At 37.4% G+C, this 23,415-nt stretch overlaps 1 protein-coding gene across 2 annotated transcripts; it reads left to right on the forward strand.

Annotated features, from left to right (window-relative positions):
- The first annotated feature begins 5,401 nt into the window (after positions 1-5,401).
- mrc1a (mannose receptor, C type 1a) lies at positions 5,402-22,800 on the forward strand. 2 transcript variants are annotated; one of them, XM_053495632.1, is made up of 31 exons: positions 5,402-5,610; positions 5,844-6,245; positions 7,128-7,301; positions 8,006-8,161; positions 8,264-8,377; positions 8,511-8,651; positions 8,761-8,943; positions 9,435-9,592; positions 9,704-9,817; positions 12,421-12,536; positions 12,641-12,789; positions 12,905-13,101; positions 13,293-13,408; positions 13,510-13,594; positions 14,588-14,732; positions 14,941-14,979; positions 15,151-15,317; positions 15,400-15,464; positions 15,544-15,644; positions 15,721-15,860; positions 16,259-16,373; positions 16,503-16,675; positions 18,116-18,160; positions 19,568-19,670; positions 19,782-20,014; positions 20,240-20,405; positions 20,593-20,745; positions 21,445-21,561; positions 21,687-21,848; positions 21,990-22,022; positions 22,182-22,800. In XM_053495632.1, the coding sequence occupies exons 1-31, from the start codon at positions 5,538-5,540 to the stop codon at positions 22,415-22,417; spliced, it is 4,371 nt and encodes a 1,456-aa protein (XP_053351607.1). In that variant the 5' UTR covers positions 5,402-5,537; the 3' UTR covers positions 22,418-22,800. The 2 variants fall into 2 exon arrangements, with proteins under 2 accessions (XP_053351607.1, XP_053351608.1); XM_053495633.1 differs by lacking the exon at positions 18,116-18,160.
- The last annotated feature ends 615 nt before the right edge of the window (positions 22,801-23,415 follow it).

Raw genomic sequence — 23,415 nt, forward strand, 5'->3', positions numbered from 1 at the left:
TGGAATAAATTTTAAGTCAATAGGTCACATGACCTGGAAGGTATTGAAGTAAAATGCATAATTATTAAATATTAATTATTACTCAATATGAAAAGTGATAATATTGACAAAAAAAGTTTGTGCCCTCTGCAGGACAGGTGGACACACATTTGAGAATAGATTTTGAGTCAATAGGTCACATGACTTGGAAGGTATTGAAGTAAAATGCAGAATTATTAAATACTAATTATTAATAAAAATAAAAAGTCATAATATTGCCAAAAAAAGGTTGTGCCCTCTCCAGAACAAGTGGACACACATTTTAGAATGGATTTTGAGGCAATAGATCATTTATTTATTTTAAATATGTGTACAATATTAATAATATCCGTATTTCAGTCGGACAGTAATTTGCAGACGGTCCCTAACTCGCGCAGTAGGCGAGCTGCTTTCGCCGGCCTCTGTTAGCGAATCCCCGCTACAAATCAGCGAATCTCCGCCACAATTTGGAAATCTGGATGCCGGAGCTCGAATATCCAACGTCCAACGTCAAACCAACTTCACCGCGGTTGGAATAAATGGTAGAAAAGTATTGAGTCGAGTGTAGCCGAATGTAGCGGAGTAAGAGTAGCATTTCTTCTTCGCAAATCTACCCAAGTAAAAGTAAAAAGTATGGTGTAGTAAAATTAATCATAAAAGTTTATTTATTTTTTTTAAAAAGTTACTTAAGTAAATGTAACAGAGTAAATGTAACTTGTTACTACCCACCTCTGTTCATCAATCTCATTTTATTATGACCCGACATGAAATGTTTGTTCTACACTGTAGTGGTCCAGCCACTTTGGCTTTGGAGAACTGCACAGATCATATTGCAAGCCAGGCCAAGCTGAATATATTGCAAAGTATGTCTGACTGTGTGACCATTTCCTGTTTCTGACCACAGTTCTGCTGTCTAAAGTCTAAATATATAAGACTAAATGAATAGTACAATCGCCATAAAGCTGTCACTTACCCAGGAAATATGTTTTTTGATCATCAGCAGGAATTTGTTTATTTCAGCTCGACTATGGAATTGATTTAAGCATCTACAACATATCAGGCATCCTCCCCAAGGTTTTATGCCTAACATAATATAAAATACATACTATGCTGAATATGTCCTATATTTCAACACTGCACTACATTATTTTTTTGCCCACTCTTAAAGAAAAAGAGGTAGAAAATATGCTTGCACGCCATGAGGCAGTGTGAGTTTGAACTCTCCATCAAAAATTTGTTCATCAGAGTAGATAATGTATTTGGGGACAGAAACAATGTCAGAGACTTTCTCAGTTGTCACTGAGGGCTACGCAAATCCAAACAGCAGTGCATGTAATGGGATACTTCCCACCTTTCATTGTAAGAAAGGAGTAATCTAAGCCAACTGGAAAGAGCTTGACTACAGCATGACATAATCACACCTATTTCATTCAGAACATCAGCACCTTCATCAGCAGCAACCTTCTTAATTGTGTACTAAAAGAGAAGAGAAATTTAAACTAGAGTAAATTCTGAGTAAGGGTAACTCTGCTGGCAACCAAGTAATTATCTTCGAATGGTTCACTTTGGCCCTTGAATCAATGCACTGTGAATTTTATTATTTCTTCGCATACTGTATATCGTTGAAGCTGATACAATGTCAAAAGGTATTGAAAGTAAAGCAAGATTCCATCATTTCAGTCTCCAGGATCCTATCCCTATCATCTGGGAGGCACATGCATGAAAATAATACATTGCTCAACACAAAAATTTGTACATTCCCAATGCACAATCAGGGACACTGGTGGCGTACAATGGTCCATTATATAGCTTGTTATGTCAGGTTATTCAGCAATTGTACTGGGAATGCTTATATACTGTAGTATCCATACAGAACATCAGTACTGTAGCTCTGTTCACACCTACAGTACCTACAGTGAAGTTTGTAACCTACCTTTCTTCATCTAGTAAATTCACCACCACTATCGTAGATTTTGATTTATTGTTTAAAGCATGTGAATTAATCCTGCTCTTTTCACTTCTTAATTGACAATGTTTTTAACAGTAGAAATATTCATTCATTCATTCATTCATTCATCTTCTAAAGTGCAGGGTCGCAGGAAGCCTGAAGCCTACCCCAGGAAACTTCAGGCCTTAGGCGGCATAAACCGTGGACCGTGGGATTGTGTCTGTATGCATGGAGTTTGCTAAATGGGTTTCCTCCGGGTAATCCAGTTTCCTCCCACAGTCCAAAAACATGCAGATTTTCCCTGAAGGGGAGTTTTTCTGGAACACTTTTCAGGAATTTCTTAGAATCCTATCCTCCACCCTCCCGGAAGCTCATCATAACACCTAACCTTACCACCATGTGGGACAAACATGCGCATACAGAATATGCACTGCATATATTGGAAGCTATTTGATATTTAACCACAGAAAATGTGATGGTGTTGGTGTTAAATAGAATGCAATCTAATATTTTGATGGACTGTTTTAGGTTTGATTACAGTGTGCATTGTTGTGGCATTTTTGCCTTGACTCATGCAATATCACAACATTTATTTCCACTCAGAGTAACATGAATTTTTAGCCACGATCTGGTATTCATGACAGGAGAGTTAAACCACATCGTAATTTTTTCTCTCGCACTTCCTAAAGAATTTCAGTTGGGTCGGTTGGGATTCATGTGTTTAAGAAATGAAAAGCAAGCACAGATTAAATACTTGTTCCAGCTGAAACAAATTAATCACTGTAGTAATTATTTACATAAACGTATTTGCTTATTTAAATTCACATACCGATTTCTTTTCTTTTGGTCAGGGAGTCTACAATAAATGTAATATAAACAGTCAAATTCCCATGTCTCGGTTTGATCATTGTCCCTCCTTCCATAAACAAATTATCTCACTAGTTCAAAGGTTATTTTTCAACCTTTCCATCTGCTACAGTAAAAAGGATATCTGGTCTTGAGTGATTGTAATAATTCCAGGATCCATGATAGATTAAACGATGCTAAGCCATGGAGCAGTGCCAAGGCAATTCAGAAATACTTAACAAATGATTTATCAATGCTCTGAGCTATACCTTACAAAAAAAAAAAAAAAAAAACAATAAAAAAAGCATACTAAAGCCTTCACTTAGAATTTTCCAACTGGCATAATAACTATGTTGCAATAAAGCCTGCTGAGAAATCAAGCAATTCTGTAAACTAAATTATTAGTAAAAATTAAAAGTATAAATACCTGCAATAATGCATTTTATGTATATTTTAATACTTTTTTTTTTCAATTAAAAAAGATGATGGCTGTCAGGTCAACACTTAAAGTGGCACTACAGCACACTGCAGAAATCATTGTTAAGAAATTCTACACTCCAGTCATTACTAAGCTGTTTTATATTGTTCTGCCTAGTGTAAATACCAATACTGTCCATAGTTCTTTGCTATTACTCTTGTTTCCATCCATTTAACTAAGAACCATTGTAGACCAACCAGGGATGTGAAGGTCAGTGGTGACCACTCGAGGCCAATAGTGGACATTGTATTTCTTTTCATCTTGTACGACGGTGGTAGGACCTCCAGTCATATTCACATGCGCATTCACACACTATGGGCAATTTGATCACGCCAATTAGCCTAATCTGCATGTCTTTGGACTTTGGGAGGAAACCGGAGAACCTGAAGAAAACCCACCAAGCATGGGCAGAACATGCAAACTCCACATCGCACACAGACCCAACGCATTGAACCCCGGACCTGGAGGTGCAGGGAGACAGTTAGAAAAAAATCACTTGGCCACCTATTTTTTTCAATTACTTTTAAAAAAATACTTTTTATTTCAACTGTTTAATGCAGTTAAAATATGCTAAACCTCCTGACTTTTCATGTTTTAACGTTTATCAAATTGCCTACCTGTGTATACCTGTGTATAAATCTGGTATTTAACAATGACCTGTTGTATATTAACTGTTTTATGCAAAATTTCATGTACAGTTAATTTAAATTCCATTATAAAATATAGTTCCAGCTGTTTTATTCCTCATATAGTTTTATTGTCTTTACATATATTATATGCACTCTGTCACCGTTTTCTTTTCATCAACTTATTTTTCCATTTACAGTACTTAAAGGTTTGTCAAATCCATGCCCAGATTTAAAAACACAATTATTTCGTCTCTCTTTTTCTATGAAAACAACTTCCAAGTTATATTTTTCTGAGATTTAAACTTCAGATAAAAAAAAAAATAGCTAAAGGGTATTTTTCTCCCTGTGTGATTTTAGAAATGAAAAAGGGAAATGAGCAGATCTGAGGTTTCCTGGAGAATCGGGTTTGTACATGTAAAAGTTTTTAATGGCCTTTCATTTTCTTCCTCATGTCCTATGTTATTTATCTTTCTGATATCTTCCTATCATTCCTGCTGCATGAAAATATATATTTTTTAAAAACCATAAATAAATTGAATCAATTAGATTTTTAGATTTATGCAATATTAATTAAAAACTCATTTACTGAGGTGATTTTGTATTTATTAATTGATGCAGCTTTTCATTTGCATTTTTCATGCCAACATCAACTCATTCTAACCCCCTGGGGAGGAAACAGGATTTCCCTGCTTTGTACTCCAGTCTTTGGGACAGATTTCCTTCTTGCTGAGCTGCAGGTCCTCTTAAAATTCCAACTGCCTTTTTTCTTTTACTTTATCAGCACTTTTTTTTTTTTACGTGATCCACAACTCATACTGTCAATACTCTCATCTGAAAATAAAAAAACATTTTGAGAATATAATTCTGTAGTGAACGTTTCCCTGAATCATTTAATTTAATGCAATAAATTCTTTTATTTTTCATTTCTGCATACCAAGTCTGATCGAGTCAATATAGAACAGGTTGTTAATTACCCAAGATCTCTAGTGGTCTGTCATTGTACCTGCAATCAATCTGACATTCAGTAACTGAATTCAATAAGTGACTTAAAGTTCAATACATTGTAAAATGACCATAAGCTTCGGCATTCGGCAGACGCTCTTATCCAGAGCAACTTACAAAAACTGGATTTAATGTCCTGTTATACAAAGACAATGTTTAATGTTCTTCTAACCTAACGAGAAGATCATAATAATTAATCTAAGAGAGAGTAATTAATTAATTAATTAATTTCATTTATCCACTTCAATCATGAATACACAATTTAAATTATAAATGTAATAAAAAAATATATAAAGAAGGCTTCGTCCAGTTTATGCATTGATGTACAGTATATCTGTCGTAAAAGTGTGTGTGAGTGCACAAATGTGCATGAGTAAGTAACAGAAGGAGATCCTCTGCAAAGATTGCCACATTCTTCCTGTCTTTAACTCCCACCCCAAAAAAGGATTCACACTCCAACCTTAAAACAAATGAGGGGTGTGTATCTGTTCCACATGGTTTGTCAGCTTCACACTACTCACATGAGCTGAAATCCAGACATACCAACTTATAAAGACACGACAACCTGTCTGGATTATTGTCCTTGGATTCTGAACTGTTGTTCTTGGATTGAGATATGGAGAATCACCAGTTTCCTCTGTCTGTGCTGGTGTGCCTCTGCATGAGTTTGCACCTCACTGTGCAGATAGGTATGTAAATATGAGTGTAAACAGATTGATGCGTTAAGATACCAAGTGTTTCATTTAACAGGGAACTATTGATTTAAACGTTCATGTGGTTGTAAATAAATGATCCGAGTGTGTGACACTGAAAATACCTGTCTTTATAAAAATCTACAGAAGAACATTTCAAAAAGATAAAACATTGATCTGGATAATAAGAAATCACACCATATTTTGTGTTTTCTCCTTTCACTTTATAGACAGCAGTTCCTTCATGATCTACAACGAGGCTCACAACAAATGTGTGAAGGTGGTAGATCCCAACGCAGCACAGGCCAGTGACTGTGACTCGTCTTCAGACACGCAGCGCTTCCGATGGATTTCCTCTTCTAGGATCTTAAGCATCTCCCACAAGCTGTGCCTTGGATCTCAGGACCTTAAAGATTGGGTTCGGGTTATTCTGCTCCCCTGCAACGAGCTCAGTCCCATACAGACATGGGAGTGCAAGAACGAGACTCTGTTTGGTATCAAGACCCAACCGTTGCATCTGAATTACGGTAACCGCCATGAGCCCAATTTACTGCTGTACTCAGGGACAGGTTCATGGAGCCGCTGGCAAATATACGGAACTAAGAATGACCTGTGCTCTCATGGATACCAAGGTAGGATCTACTTTGAATTTATGTAGGGGGTTTGTAGAGGTGTATATAATGTATCTTTGAACAAAGAGTGATTTTTATTTGTCGGGTAGCTTAATCACTTGACTATACACAGCTGACTTTATGCACTGATGTGGCATATGGCTCAAAAGTTTGGTATCACTTTCAAACTTCATGGTTGTTCCTGATTTTTATTTCTTTCTACATTGTAAAGCAATGCTGAAGTCACCCAACATATGCAATGATTTCTTCTAAACAGTTGATATGGAGATGTATTTGCCACTTATGCTCTGTAAAGCCTTTATAATGGCTCTAATTTGAGGTGCTGTTTGTTAATTGGTGATTTCTGAAGCTGGTAACTCTAAATGAACTTCTCCTCTGCAGCAGAGGTAAGTTTTGGTCTTGCTTTCCTGGGATGGTCTTCATGAGAGCTAAGTTCATCATGGTGCTTGGTGGGTTTTTGCAAATGCACTTGACATTACTGTTCTTGCAAGAACCATTCTAGAGCAGCTGACCTTCTTGTCTTTATATAACAACTGACTGTTGTTGTTACCATATTACCTAATTTCATGTGTTCTTTCATAGTTTTAAAATCCCTAGTCATGTTGTAGAATGTAGAAATTTTTTTATCAAACAAAAATTGCAAGTGATCCCAAACTTTGAGTTCAGTAGTGTATTTGACTCATGGTAAGATAAGACATCACTTCACATAATTTGGGTTGTAAATGATCTATAAAGTCTGGTCAAGCACCGATAAGTTTCATGGGCATGCATTTTAAGGCAAATAAAAAGGAACAGAAAAGAAAAATATCAAGAGTGGAACCGTTTTAATCACACACTTTGTACTTGTATCACTTCTGTTTTTTTTTTTGTTTTTTTTTGCAGAGATTTTCACCATCGGTGGCAATGCATTGGGCACCCCCTGTCAGTTTCCCTTTAGGTATGGAGAGAAATGGTACGCTGAGTGCACCCTTGATGGGCGATCTGATGGACAACGTTGGTGTGCCACAGTCACAGACTACGACCAGGACAAGAAATGGGGTTTCTGTCCAACAAAATGTAAGAGAACACTTATTTATTTAAGAGAAGATTTATTACTATCATTAAAAGATGTTAAAATCTTTAAGACTATGTCGAACTGGTTATAATAGACATGTTGAATATGTGTGTGAGTCGTAGTTAGGCATTAGGACTTTGGCAGGAGGAACAGGTAGACCTACTGTACAGTATGTAAAGCAGTAAGTGCTGTGGTAGTTGAAACAGAATTGCTTTTTAAATGGTATTTAAAATGGTATGCTATACTATGGCCGTAAAACTGGGGTCAGCCCAAAAATCAGGTCTGGAGATTGACCTGCTGAATCGCACACTTCCTGTGAAGTTGTTTCCTCGGCATTTTCCTGTTTTATTGCAGATGTAAGTGAAAATATTTTCTGCTGCCTTAGTGATATTTAGAGAGCTTTTATATTCACATATAAAAATATACTCACATTAAATAGGAAAAAAAAAAAAAAAAAAAACTTTATTTATAGAGATCCACGAGTCTTTTGTGATCTGTGGAAAGAGAAAGTGAAGCTTTGTATTGTTAGCTTTATTGGCCTACAGGGACACACTGTTTCTTTTCCTTTCTTCAATCTCTTATCGCATAAAGGCAGAATTGTTTTAATGATAATTGGCTCAGTGTGTTATTGATCGCATACGTTCTATATATATACATAGATATTCACCAGTGTGTGTTTGAAAATCTCTGTGTCTGTGGTGTATAGCAATATCAGGTTGGGACAGTGATCCAGTCACAGGTGTATTGTACCAGAGAAACACTCAGTCAGTGCTGACCTGGCATCAGGCTCGCAAAAGCTGCCAGCAGCAAGACGCTGATCTGCTCAGCATCATGGAGCTGCATGAACAAACATATATATCAGGTACACAACCCTCACTTCACATCAGTAAATCCAAATACGTTTTATTTTTCTAACAGGAATGTTTTTTTTTCTCTCTTTTATATAATAAATATGTATTTTTAGGGTTAACTAATATACTTGGTTCGTCTCTTTGGATCGGATTAAACAGTCTGGATTTTGAAAGTGGCTGGCAATGGAGCAATGGAAACCCATTTAGATATCTGAACTGGGCTCCTGGTTAGTGCACACACACACACACACACACACACACACACACACACACACACACACACACACACACACACACACACATACGCTCATGCTTTAAGCCTATTCCCAAGCATACTGTTACCCATACATCATCCTTTAGGCCACCCGTTGCTGGAGCCTGGTATGAACTGTGCAGCACTCAATGCTGGGAAAGCATCTAAATGGGAGAGTCTAGGATGCAGCAGTAAACTGGGATATATCTGCCGCAAGGGGAACTCCACTACCGTTACACCTTCAGTTGGTAAGATCTAGAGGAAGATATACAGTGTTATCACAAGTATACACATTTGCATATAGCACTTGCATTTTACTGATATGTGTGTGTGTGTGTGTGTGTGTGTGTATGATAGGAAAAGATGAACCCAGTTTCTGCCCAATCAACTGGGTGCCATATTCTGGTCACTGCTACTCTCTGTCACGCACTAAGATGATGTGGAAAGATGCTCTGACCACCTGCCGTAAAGAAGGAGCCGACCTGACCAGTATTCACAATATAGAAGAACACAGCTTTATTATATCACAGAGTGGATACTGTAAGAGCATGTACTTACATATCTAGTTGGGTTAGATACCAAAGAGTCATAATGCATTGCAATAAATACAGTACAAAGGGTCCCAGAAAATTTATTCAAACCCACTTTTTAAACCTTAGATTGAATTATAGTGTGGTATTATGTTTTCACTGAACACGTCAGCAGTCACACCATTCTTGAGGCTGTCATGTGACCATGCTTTATATGCACATTTTTTTTTTTTTAAAGTTAAAGCGTGTACAGTATATCTTTTTTAGTGCATATTTATAATCTTGATACAGAAAAAGATAAAATACAATATACATTAATACATGGACACACCATAAACAGGCATTATTAAAGAATAATATTTATAAAAGTTTCTAAAAGTTTACTTTGAAGCGGAAATCTACATTTTTGGTCCCTTATACTTATATATACTCCTCAACACATGGGCTTGTTTCCCCACTCACATGGACACTCATTTGGATGCATGTGTGCTTGTTCACCAGTGCCGACTGATGAACTCTGGATAGGTCTAAATGATCAGAAGATTGAGAACCTGTTTGAATGGTCGGACAGATCCCATGTCACTTTTGCCAAGTGGCTTGTTGGAGAACCTTCACACACAGCTATCCTCAGAGAGGACTGTGTTCTCATGAAAGGAAAGGTACAGTTACCGCTAAATCCAATGTGTTATGAATTGGTACTGTATAACCTATGACGATGACACACTGAAGGTGTTTCTGTGATTGTGGCTATTTTGCATCTTGTGATTTAGGAGGGAAAGTGGGCGGATCACATGTGTGAAAAGGAGTATGGCTACATGTGTAAAAAGAAAGCCTCCACCAAACCAGCGGGGTCACCTGAGTTGATCATCCCCGGATGTCCTGCTGTGAGTCATACCCTCTCTTACTCTGCGAACACACATTTAACAGGGATTTAGTCCTTATCTATTATGTTTTATTTTATCCACACACAAAATGCTCAATACGTGCACCATACTTTTGCACCACCAAACAATGTACAGTGCAGAACAATGTCCTGAACATATGTACAAGCACTGTATATAAAAAGAGTTTACGTAATTTGTGATGTTTTAATATAAATAGATGGATCTGGTCTATGGTTTTATTGCAGACAGGATTAATTAAGAAAAAAAATCTCCTTTGCAAAGGTTTAGTTTAAAATTTAGTTAAAAGTTAAAATTACCTAAACAATTTTAAACAATTAATATATGGTAGATCACCTGGTTTTAAGAGTCACAGCACAGTTCACTGCTTGTTTATAAAAATTTGTAAGCCCCATGGGAAAGCCCCATGGTTTCTTTTCATTTATTTACACTTTTATTACGACCATTTGGTCAGTGTGTTTGTTGCCTGTTTATTTCTCCCTGGGTGATCTACCAGTCTTAGATGTGTCTAATAAGCACCTTGCAGACATGTACAGTACATTAACAGTTTTCTCTACATTTTTAGCATGTTCATTTTTCATTTTAATCTGTGGTGTCGCTGACCATGGTGCTGCGCTTGGTATGTCACTATTCAGAGGTTGGTGGTCTGCATTTAGACGCTCTGTCCCATAGTCCCCCACACCATATGGTGGAGATGGGCATAGCCTGTGACAAGGGTGAGGAGGTAGAAGTGCATGTCTTTCAGCACCTACTTGATAGCCAATGCCTTCCCTCCATGTCTGCATATTTCTGTTCTGCAGGGCGGAGTTACCGTTGATAAAAACATTGGGAAAACCTTGATCCATAACTGTTGAGATAAGTTTAATTCTAGTTCCTTACTGGAGCACTATGCAATGCAGAAAGTCTGAGTTTACCATCACTGGGTTTAAGATATGAATGTTCTTCTGAACATTTATATCTTGTTGTCATTCAGGGTTCTAGATAGTCCCTTCCTAGAGGAAGGATGTTATCCTGGAGAGTTTATTCATGAAGCACCTACAGTATACATCAACCCTACTAACTTGAGAAAAGAACTTACCCGAGGACTTGAAAAGCTGTGGGAAGTTCTGCAAATGTACCCCCAAAAAGTGCACAAGGTGTTTGTCTTAGCTTTCAAAGTGTAACACAATATTATTTAAAAAGAAGCAGTTTTACTTAGGATTATTAGGCTATACTACCATGATCTGCTAAAAGGCTACTAGAGATCCATGTACCATAGACCAATGTATAATGTCTGGGGTTGGCAGTAGCAATGGGTTAGTTTTTTGTTATTTTGGGTTCGGGAAATCCAAGAGTAGTTTTAGGTTAGATCTGAAACATAACTTCCCATACCTGTTGGCGAGTTTCTCTTCTCAGAGTATTGGATTGGTAGCAGCACACTGCATCCTGTTTGCTGTTGTGAAATACTCTGTAAAGATTCCAACTAGTGTTGAGGTGACATTTGTTCAAACAATGACTTTCCTCCCCTTAGTGAGAGAATGATGAAAAGGGTGTGGAAAAAGATGGGATTTTTTTTTTGAACAACTGCTGACTCCTTGCTACTAAAACAATAAAGCTTAAAAAAATCTTGCTGCGGTCAAAAGGTCAGACTGAGTGCTGTAGGAAAATGCTGATAATGAATGTTTTTGACTGTGACAATGGGTTCTTTTTGACCTCGAGCTTTCCCTAGTGAATTAATACTACAGTACATGCAATAAAGCCATTCTTGGCAGAGAACCATTTAAAACACAAATAGTAATAAAACGTACATTTATATCTTTTTTAAAAAGTCCACACATGTGGATGTGAGGAAAACAGTGGAAACCCGTGCACACATTTGGTAAGGTCCAGTTACCTGACTTTTTGATCTATACTGTGTAGCTTTCATAAGCTTACTACAGAGCTTAGTTTAAATGCAAAGCTTGGGGACAGAACACTGGCAGAGATAACTGATCACACAGCATCCACAAAAAAGGCTGTCTAAGGTTATAATGCAAAAACACAACAAACACGACGTGGGAACTAACAATGCAAGATTTCCCCTGAAAGCTCCATATGTGGAGGACATTTTATAAATAACATTATATTTAGCAAAAAAATGTGGGAAATGTGGAGATTTGGGGCAAATCATACATATGCATGGAATTTCATCTCTCCAACTCATAATGAACTTTTGTTAAAATATCTGGTTTGGTTTATACAATTGAATACAATTGATCTCATGGTTACCGCTGTGGCCTCGCCCCTCAAGGGTCTAAGGTTTGAATCCTGTCCATCTGGGTGAGTGAAGTTTTTCTGTTCACCCTGTGCTTGGTGGGTTCCTTTCAGGCACTCTGGCACTCCCACAGTCCAAAGACTTGCATATTGCCTGTACTGTATGTGATTAATTGGCACCCTCTCCTGGGTGCCTCATGCTCAAAGTCTCCTGGGATAGGCTCAAGGCTTCTCATGACCCTAAACAGGATATGTGGTATACAGTAGAAAATGAATGAATGATCTTCATTAGCTTTCAAAAAACTGTATATTCAGATGAACTAAAGTGTGTTTGCTTTCCATTGTACTTTTAGGGGTGGATCAGGTTCAGCTCCTATTGCTACAGCATTGCTGTAGAAGCCAAAAACTTTAATGAGGCCAAAACAGCATGTGGACAGAGTGCAGCTGAACTAGTTCAAGTTGCAGACAGGTAAGGCACACATACATACTGTAACATACTGTACTGCTTTATATACCAATACATTTAAATATTGCATGGACGTGTGTGATATTGTCATGTGGGCTTTATTTTAGGTATGAGAATGCGTTTCTCATCAGCCAGATTGGCTTAAGACCTGAAAAGTATTTTTGGATCGGCCTGTCCAATACAGAACGTTTAGAACGCTTTGAGTGGACAAATAAGCAAACTGTCAAATTTACACACTTTAATGTAGGAATGCCAGGTATGGATATTATTCATAAGTCATATGATTAACATTAAATATTTGGGTATTTGGAATGAAGATGCATGTTGTAGTGAATGTTAAGAAGTTTCCTTTTTTTGTATCCAACATTTAGACAGGCGCCAAGGCTGTGTTGCTATGCGAACAGGGACTGCGGCAGGATTATGGGATGTAATCGGCTGTGACAGTAAAGAGAAATACATCTGTAAGAAACTAGCAGAAGGTGTCACGACAACCAGAGAACCTCCAGTGACACAACCACTTAGTTGCCCCTCGAAATGGATAAAAAAAGACTCTGGCAACTGCATTCGGGTACCATCACTGCACATACAGTACACACACACACAAAAAAAAAAAAAAAAAAAAAAAAAAAAAAACAGTATGACCACATCAAAGGATTCTATTGATTTAAAAAACTAACCTTGTGGATGTAATACTCCAAACCATGAAGTCACACACATTCTCATGCAACATCTTATGGTTTTTTTCCCCTAACTTCTTAGATATTTAGAAATACAAAAGACGATAAGAAAACATGGACTGAAGCACGGAATTTCTGCAAAGTCATTGGTGGTGACCTTGCTAGCTTTCATGGTGAATCTGAAACCAACAATTTGCCGTAAGTATTATTATTTATTATTATTAATATTATTATTGTAAGTTGAATAACTTTTATTTGATTTTAGAATTGAAATGCATATTATTATTGTCCTCTTAAAGGTATAGTGGGGGAAATGATCCAGGATGGATTGGCTTTAATATGTTGGATGATAATGCTGGCTTTACCTGGTCAGATGGAACTTCAGTGAGTTAATTAAATTTTTGCTGTTGGCTTTTGTATAATTCAATTTATTGCTGTGGTTTTATTATTATTATTATTATTATTATTATTATTATTATTATTATTATTATTAATTAGAATAATAATAATAATAATAATAATAATAACCGAAAGCCATGTTGAAAATACTGTAAATTGTTTAGTATAAATGTAATCTTTTGTGACATGTGTATAGTTATCAATTATAAGGTTTCTATGCCTGTCCTATTTTACTATTCTTAATTATACACTGATCAGCACCACCAAACACCACCAGCAGGTGACTTGAACAACAGTGATAATCAATTATATACCAGTATACTGGTGAGATGACCATGGGCACCCAAGGTTCATTTATGCCTGTATGGATCAAACATATAGCAACGTAGTGCAAATTGCTAAATAAGTTAATGCTGACCATGATAGAAGGGTATCAGAACACCCAGTGCATCACAGCAAGCCGCATATGAGGCTTAGCAGGCAAAGAGCCTTAAAGAGCCTCCAAACTTCCCGATCTCAAATTCATTGAATGCACTGGACAAACAAGTTTGATCCATGGAGGCCCCAACCCACAAACTACTGCACTCAAAGAAACAAACGCTAACATTCTCTTGTCAGACACCACCGCACACCCCCAGAGGTCTCGTCAGGTCATTGGTACAAGTGAAACCTGCATAATGCTGGGTGTGTTTTGTATTGTAATGTTATGGCTGATCAGTGTATGTATTTTTTGTTATATTACATATTTAAGTTATTTAATATAGACTAGAACCATTATGAACCATTTTCTTGGCATAGTACTGTATGAGTGTAATTTAGCCACTATAGTCTGCGTGATACAGAGTTGAATTTATGTTTGTAGTCTAAATATAATTTACATATTTAGTTTTTTCGTGTGTGTGTCTAAATTAGTAGGTAAGGCTTTTACATGTGTGTGTGTCTTATTTGTCCCATTATGTGTGTCTTTCTGCATGCTAGTCAAACTATGAGAACTGGAGCTATGGAGAGCCTAATAATTACAATTCGAATGAGCATTGTGCAGAAGTCAGCTTCTACTATGGTCATAGGTGGAACGATAGGGATTGTGAAGCCTACAATGATTGGATCTGTCAGATACCACTGGGTAGGTAGTCCAGCCAAAACAAGACAGACAGACAGACAGACAGACAGACAGACAGACAGACACATGCATGCCTGCACATACAGTATACACACCAATTGCAATGTATATGGTCTACCTTTTTTCACTGAAGTATTTCCGAATTAACAATAATTGTTCTCCTGATCATTCTGAAGTTAATTTAGATGTTTAACTCTGACATTTACAACAGGTACAACTCCAAAACCTCCACCTACAAGCGCGCCTCAAGGTATTATTTTACTTAATTAATTTAATTTGCCCATCTTTGTATTGGATTGCTAAAACAGCTTATATTTATTAGTTGTCATGTGTTGTGCATACATAAAATAAAACAAAATAAAATAAGGTTTCTTAATTCTACAACCTAATATTTTTGTTATGTGTCTTTTATGCACAATAGTGGAGTATAACATTACAGATGATGGCTGGATCCAGTTCAATGGTAGTCAGTACTACATTAACAATGACCGTCTGGATATGGAGGATGCTCGCACATTTTGCAAGAAGAATCATTCTGACCTTGTTGTCATTACCGGTCAAAGTGAAAGAAAGTTTTTATATAAACAGGTAATGGACCGAACCCAGTGCCACTGTTCTTTTCTGATAAAACCAAACTTAAAGCTGTTTTTTTATGAATTCAATCTTACAGATTTCAAGAGGATCAGAGGACCAGTACTTCATTGGAATGACAGTGGGATTGGATAAATCCTTTAGGTAACATGCAATAAAGTGGTAACACTAGGAAAAAAAAAAATTTCCCATCAGCCTTATCAACATTTTCTCATTCCTCCAGTTGGGTGGATGGTTCCCCAGTTGTCTATACAGCATGGAACCAAAATGAACCAAACTTTGCCAACAATGATGAAAACTGTGTTACAATGTACAAGAGTATGGGTAAGACCACCTCATCTTTTTAAACCATGTTGTCATCGATAAATTTGGCGGTTGTATGAAATTGTCTCTTTTCCAGGATACTGGAATGATATTAATTGTGGAGTGCAGTTACCGTCTATCTGTAAAAGAAGTGCTAACTTTGTCAGCAGCACAGCAGCTCCTACCACTGTACCAAGAGGAGGATGTAGTTCTGACTGGACTGCTTATCAGGGAAAAGTGAGCGAATAAACCTTCACATAAAACAATGGATATTATTAATGCTTAAAACATTTCAAGCTTAATGGCTGCCAGAACATGGGCCTTATTAATGAGAATATCAGTGTATAAAGTGACGATGGATGCAAGAAGTGTATGAGTGTTTCATTTTCACATTCACATTACTGAATCTACAGTGAGGTATACTTTCTAGATAGCCGTCATTCGCTTTTCTATGACACTTTCAGACTTCATCAAGATATGCTCACAATTATGAAGGAAGTCAGCGTTTCTGACATGCATGTGTAAAATACGGAAAAAATCTTAAGATCAGTATGGCTTATGCGAAACTATTAGCACCACTGGTTCTAAAATAAAACATGATGATATTACTTGTCTGATTTAAAATTTCTCCCCAGTGTTATAAATTTGTAGGGAAAGATAGTAGTGAAGACAAATCATGGCTTGATGCTCGACAATACTGCATCGCCCAAGGAGGCAACCTAGTGTCCATTCGGAGTCAAGCAGAGCAAGGTACTCGTTATACTGAAATGAAAAATAGCCCATAGAGGCAATTGTCTTCTATTAGCTTTGGAATAGGAATTACATTCGAGCTGAGAAATTAAATGATAAGTCCGGTATAATTTGTCTTTATCTCCTCAGCATTTCTCACCACTATGATGCTCAGCGCACGTGATGACGTGTGGATTGGCTTGAATGATGTCAACTGGGAGATGCGCTTCCTTTGGACGGATGGAAAAGGAGTCCGGTTCACAAACTGGGCCAAGGGCCATCCAGTGTCAGTTCCAGATGGACGCAGAGCATATGGAGTAGATGTAAGTGTTCTTTCTCTATTATATAAGAATATATGATAATTTCTTTATTATATGCACATAATCATTTTGCTTACAGCTTAGTGGGCAGGGATAGCTCAGGGGTGAAATCATGGGTCCTTGAGCAAGGCCATTAACCCTCAACTGCTCAGATGTATAGGGAGATAAAAATGCAAGTTGCAATGCTTTTTCTAATGGAACTTTTTCAACAATCCAAGGCTTAATAACTTGACCTTATGAGACCCCACTGTTACATCACATCTTAACCCAAACACACAGTTTGTATCTCCATGTACTGTAAGATCCTCATATGAGGACTACTGCCTATTACTCTTTTGCCAAACTTCTTCCTGTTTGAAGACACTAAGTTCGTTAGTGGCACACCTTAATTGTAAGCTACACACCATTATTTACCACTCATTTACAGTAGTGTAGCAACTTTGACTTCTCTGTGAAAAGATTCAAGCACAGCATTTCTGGATAATATGTGGCAGTAAGGGGGTCATGCGGATCTTCAGCTACACTGTTTCCTCTGTCCTTCTGTGCCTTGAGTGTGATTGCAAAGTATCTACTGTATGTACAGTAAGCAAAGCGTTTTGTCTGCTTCTTCTGTCCATGTTGCATTATCCTACTCGCTGACTTCCGCTGCTTAAAACAGACATTCCGAGTTCAGTGCTGGAAGTCACTTTGTCTTTTCTGCCCTTGAGCATTTGAAAGAAGTTGGGTTGTCTGAAACTGCAACAGAGCTTTGAAAATTCACTTTTGTTCTTGTTTCTGTGTGTTTTCTTTAACGTTTCTGAGAAGCGAAATCCTTGTACAAAAATGCTGAGACCATTCTAAAAGGCAATCGTTCTTAATAAAGAGAGCTTGTTAACCTACTTTCCTTCTACTGTCAACCTACTGTCGGGATTTTCAGGTTTTGTACATTAGTGCAAGGTGAGCATTTTTTCTCGGTCTGTGTCCACCAGGTATTTTATATACAGTATACTCTATAATTAAATTAAAGTTAGTCCCACTTAATGTGTTCTTACTGTGGAAAGCCTTCCAATGATTTCTTTCTATATTTGGTCTACTTGTACAATACACTTGGAAACCACTTGAGTCTTTGTGTCTTTGGGTCACTAGATTCCTAACTTTGCCATTTAAAGGTAAAATGTTAGAACACAGTGAAACATGGATCTGCAAGATATCTTGACCTGGCCTGTTGGACTTGGGTCTTGGAAGTAGTAGACTTTTCTATCTGCAAAAAAAAAAAAAAAGAGAGTCTTTTTCCTGTCTTGTGTTTTTAACAAAACCACACATTTGACTTTATACAGTATGTGGTCATGCTCCTACTGTGCGAAGATTTCTCTTGTTTCATGTGTTCAATCATCAATTATATAACATGTAACATAATTTTTTTTTTTTTTTTTTTTTTACAAAATCTTACTCTTTTTAATACAGGAGCTCTTCGTAAGGTGGGATGATGACTTTTCACGTGAAAACACGGTAGGTCTGGTTGACTTTCAGTCTTAGACTGCAGTTTGCAAGGACTTTTGATTCCAATGGGGAATTAGTCTGGCTATCAAATTATTTTCCTTTTTAATCAAATATTAGTCATGTGAGCATACTTTTGATGTTTCTCCTCAGTTGGTTTCCACTCACTGAGCACCAAAATAAAGATCAAAGTACAATGATTCAGAATTTCTTTTTTCTTTCCTGGATTCTGGAATGTTACCTTACGATGCTGCCACAAGAGACTGTTAACAGTCTGATTCATTCTTTTAAACTGCTGTTTTCAACTTTTCTTGGATCAAATCATTACAAAGACAATGGAGACACTTTCCTTTAGCACAATTAACCTTGTGATGGCTACCCAGTTTTTCCCGTCTACACATGCCAAACACCTATCAAATGACTTCAAGTCAGGAGTTTCTCAGTTGCATCTAAGTTATTTCTTGAAATTAAATGTTTCCCCTGTTGGATGAATTGCAAGACGTATTGCATGTCAGGTCTTGCCCAACATTATTTACTTTGACCTTACGAAAGCTTTTGTGGCTTAATAATAAAGACAAAACTCCATTTCCATTCTTCAAAATCTAATGGAATGTCTTCCCAGAGAAGAGCAGGTTATTATAACACCAAAGGAGGGAAGAAGTCTTTAAATGGAAAGGGTGGACATGAGTGTGACAGTTAGGTGTCCGCAAAATTTTGGCCTTCAAAAGTACACATACAGTACTTTGTCAACCAAGAGCACATAATACATTTATTGTTATACATTCCTGTGTATACCTTGTTACTATAGAAAGATAATATGACCAGATTAACCGCAAAAAAGCAATGCATGCCATTTTCATAGACACACACACAGAAGCTTTAAACCCCCACATTTTTACAAAAACTGACCAAAAGCATGTGCAATGACCAGCAATGTGTCATGACGAGGCCAGTTGCATTGCTTATTTTTGAAAACAAAACTACAAGGCGTGCAATACAGCAGCTGCTGTGAGTGAACTAAATGTGTTTAATGGGTTTTTGGAGAATGTTGTAGCCAAGAAAAAGGATGGTTACCGTATTACTGTCATGACAGTCACTCCAGCATTAATGAACTAAATATACTGTATGAGTCTATTAATGTCTGCATGTTTTCTGTGCAATAGGACATTATGTGATTTGGATGTTGTGTGAAAATCACTTTCAAAGCCATGTGGGATTCTGTAGTGTAAGCGCTGTCATAAAGTTTGTTTGTAGGGCCTTTAGGGTCTTTTTTGTCTTTTTTTTACCACTATTTAACATTCTACCTTTCAGTCCTATTGTAGCATACATGTATGTGTTGTTTGGCGATGTACTGTCATATGCTCACCGAATTCCTATTCTGAAGATATTATTTAATCCCATAATCATCATCTTCTGCAGTTTGACTGTGTCATCATGGTAAAAGGACCAGACAAGATTACCGGCATGTGGAAGGTTGAGGACTGTGAAGAGAAACGAGGTTTCGTTTGCAAGAGAAATATCGGTGAGTGACAGTAGCCGCAGCACAAACTATCACGATAATCAAACACATTTGTACATTACAAAACTATTTTAATTAGATGCTTATTAGGAATGTGTGTTTAATCTGCTCCAGATTCTCAGGTCCAAGTTCCGGCGACAACAGTGTCATCGGCATCATATTTTAAACTGGGAAATAATTCATATAAGGTACAGGCTGAGAAGATGAGCTGGGATGAAGCAAGGAGGCAGTGCAAAGCAGATGATGCTGATTTAGCTAGTGTGTTAGACTCTGTTACTCAGGCCTTCATCACACTCAGAACTGGAAAATTGAAAGAGCCTATTTGGATCGGCCTAAACAGCAATGCGGTAAGCACATCAAACAGTTTACGTAGAGACGCCTAAAAAAAAAACACTTGCAGGATTGCAATAATAATTTTGATAATGGTGGGTTGTGATTTCCATCACTGTGCAATGTAACTGGCTGTGCTTTATGGACATCTGGATGTCAACCCATGGGAAGATGAGCTCCAGTAGTAGGTGGTTCACACACCAATCCTCATCTGAGTGTGTCTTCCTTCCTGTCGTTTGTAGACTGGTGGACGATATCGCTGGATGGATAACTGGTTACTGCGCTTTACTAAATGGGCTGTAGGTGAACCACTGAGGAATCAGGCCTGTGTATACATCGACACAGATGGAACATGGAAAACATCAGACTGCAGCAAAAGCTACTACTCTCTCTGCAAACGCTCACCAGGTAGGTGCTTAAGCTCATTATACCATACATGCACAGGGTTTTCACTGGTTGCATAATTCTAAATGCTATTGTATTTGTGCTTTTGCCTTTGAAAAAAAACGTAGCAAATACAACCGGATCAATATATTCTGTAAAAATGTGTTTTTGTCAATTGTATAGAAATTCTAGAAACGTTTTCTGTTTACAGATATTGCACCCACTGAGCCCCCTCAGCTTCCAGGACGTTGCCCAGAACCAAAGAAATCCAAGGTCTGGGTACCTTTCCGAGGACATTGTTATGTTTTCATAGCCTCAAGGAATGAGAACTGGGCCCATGCTTCAGTGGAGTGTATGAGAATGGGTAGGCCTATGTAAATATTTCATATATTTCAATTCTGTCCATACAGTATATCACCCTTTTATATTTGGATAGCACAGTGATTTAGTGGCTAGCAGTGCCGTGTTGCACTTCCATGGCTGGGGGATTTAATCTCATCTCTGTTCTGTGTGTGTGGAGTTTGCATGTTCTCCCCATGCTTAGTAGGTTTCCTCCATGTACTCTAGTTTTCTTTCACAGTCCAAAGACATGCCCAATAGGTTAATTGCTCTCCAAATTGCTCATAGCATGACTGGGTGTGTGAGTGTCCATCCAGAGTGTACCCTGCCTGGGATAGGCTCCAGGCTCCACTCGACAGAGGATAATCTGTATAGATAAGTCCTGGGATCACCTACTTCCACTTGCTTAGATTTTCCAGTGCTTCTGAGTTTTTCAAGGTTTTGTGCAATTACTGTAGCTTTAGTGTAGAGTTTGGAAACATATTTTAATGGTATTATGTTAAAATGAAATCATGCATTATGGAATGGAACTTTAACTTCAACACCTACAGTATAAAGTCTGATTGTCTTCAAGTCATATGGCTTCTAGCCCTGAATTGTTAGCATATACTGTATCAAATTTATACATTTTTTTAAATTTATAAAATGGGTATTAAATGGTTTAAATTAACATGAATTTGTAAGCAAATGTTAGCTAATAATAATTCTCAACCTTTATGCACAGGTGCATCATTAGTGAGCGTAGAGGATGCAGTGGAGTCCACCTTCATCCGGCAGAATATCGAGATTCTTCACGATGAGTCCAGATCTTTCTGGATTGGCCTTCACCGCAGCTACACAGGTTTAAAACCTATTCATATTATTACTTCTCGAGTTCAGAGTAGCTTCACTATCAAATTTGAGTCAGCCAAAGGAGCCTATACAGTATGTAAGTATGTGCAAGTAAGAAGTGTGTCTATCTGTCAGGCGAGTGGATGTGGATCGATAACACTGTGGTGGACTACATCAATTGGGCACCACGTTCACCCGGTGTGCAAGGCGACTGTGTGGAGGCCAAATCAGAAACTGGCTTGTGGGTAAACTCTCACTGTAGTGCATACAGAGGCTATATCTGCAAAACCGCCAAAAGTAAGTCACACACACACACACACATCAGTCTATAACTGGTGCCTTATACAAAAAAAAACATTTTTATTTCTCTTTTTTATGGCATTCAATGTATCTTAAGATGATTATATAATTTAATCTTATGCACGCATGCTTTTTCAGTTATACCACCAACTGAGAAACAGCCGGCAGTTCGTGAGTAAAACACGTCATTTACTTTAAATCAACTGCACTGACATTTTAATAATAGTAATAATATGTAAAAAAAAAAAATATATATATATATATATTTTTTTATAAATAAACGTCCATCTCAGTTTTTTCAGTACTCTAATTATTCATTTTTCCCTGCAGAGCCACATGTGGAAGAGGGCTCTCATGGCTACGCCGGCATCGCTATAGCAATCGTGTTGGTGATTATTGCTGTTGCAGGACTTGCTGGCTTCCTCTTCTACAAAAGACCATCTTTGCCGGTCGTCGGGGAGTGTACGTTTGATAACACGCTCTACTTTAACAACCCTACACGAGCTACGACTACCGTAGACACCAAGGGACTGGTGACCAACATGGAACAAAATGAGCAAGCATAACACACAATGCCTGTATAAAAGACAAAAAAGAGTGTTTTTAAATAATCAGAAATGTATAGATGAATTTTGTACATCACCAATCTGCTCAGTTGTAGAACTATTTCTGCTCGGACTTTAATATAGAGAAAACACACTGACCACGCTGCTAGACATGAGATGATATAATCACATGTTGCTTAAATGACATCATACAGTAGCCCTGGCTTTAATCGTAAAAAATGTTCAAGATAGTAAAAGACAATGTAAATGTCTATACCACCAAAGTTTTATTCCCAGAGATCATCTTTATTGTTTTTTATTTGAATGTTTTGAAATTGTAAATATATGAACAAAAAAATAATAATACAATAAAAAAACTACAAAGGAATAAAGTAAGACATATTTGTTGTTTAAGATGTTCTAGATATTTTTGTTCTGCTTCATGAACTGTAAAGCATTTAAAAAAGTTTGAGTCAGAATATATAATAATGTTCTGATCTCTCTCTCTCTCTTGCATACAATCAACCCAATTACAATCCTTGCAAAAATAAGGCACATATTGCCATAGCAACCACTGACCTAAGAGCCTGAACCGGAGGCTACTAATCCTGTGCCTGCAGTGGGCACTAGCATACTTGCTCATTAAAGCGTTTTCCCCTCTGCTCTGGAATTCATGCCGATGACGAAGAGAATATTCTTTTCTTCAGCTACACAGTGGACTGAAAGGAAAAATAAAGGCCAGTAAATTCATCGTTAAAGTTGAGATTTAAAGGGTAGATTGTGATGATTTTTTAATCTTGAAGTTACAAAAACTAATACTAGTTATGGAGAGCAATTAGATTTTGTTTATACTGTAGCTGATGGATGGGTAGAGTTGATGTGTGCATTTTTCAGTGCTTGTGTACTGGCTTAGATACTGTGTTCAGGAAGTGTGATGTTAACATGCCTCATAATTTAACATAAAACCCATCCTTTCCCCCTTTTTCTTATTTTCTAATTTTCTACAGAAATGCTTACTG

Source organism: Clarias gariepinus, chromosome 1 (genome assembly GCF_024256425.1).
Source record: "Clarias gariepinus isolate MV-2021 ecotype Netherlands chromosome 1, CGAR_prim_01v2, whole genome shotgun sequence".
Classification (NCBI taxonomy): domain Eukaryota; kingdom Metazoa; phylum Chordata; class Actinopteri; order Siluriformes; family Clariidae; genus Clarias; species Clarias gariepinus.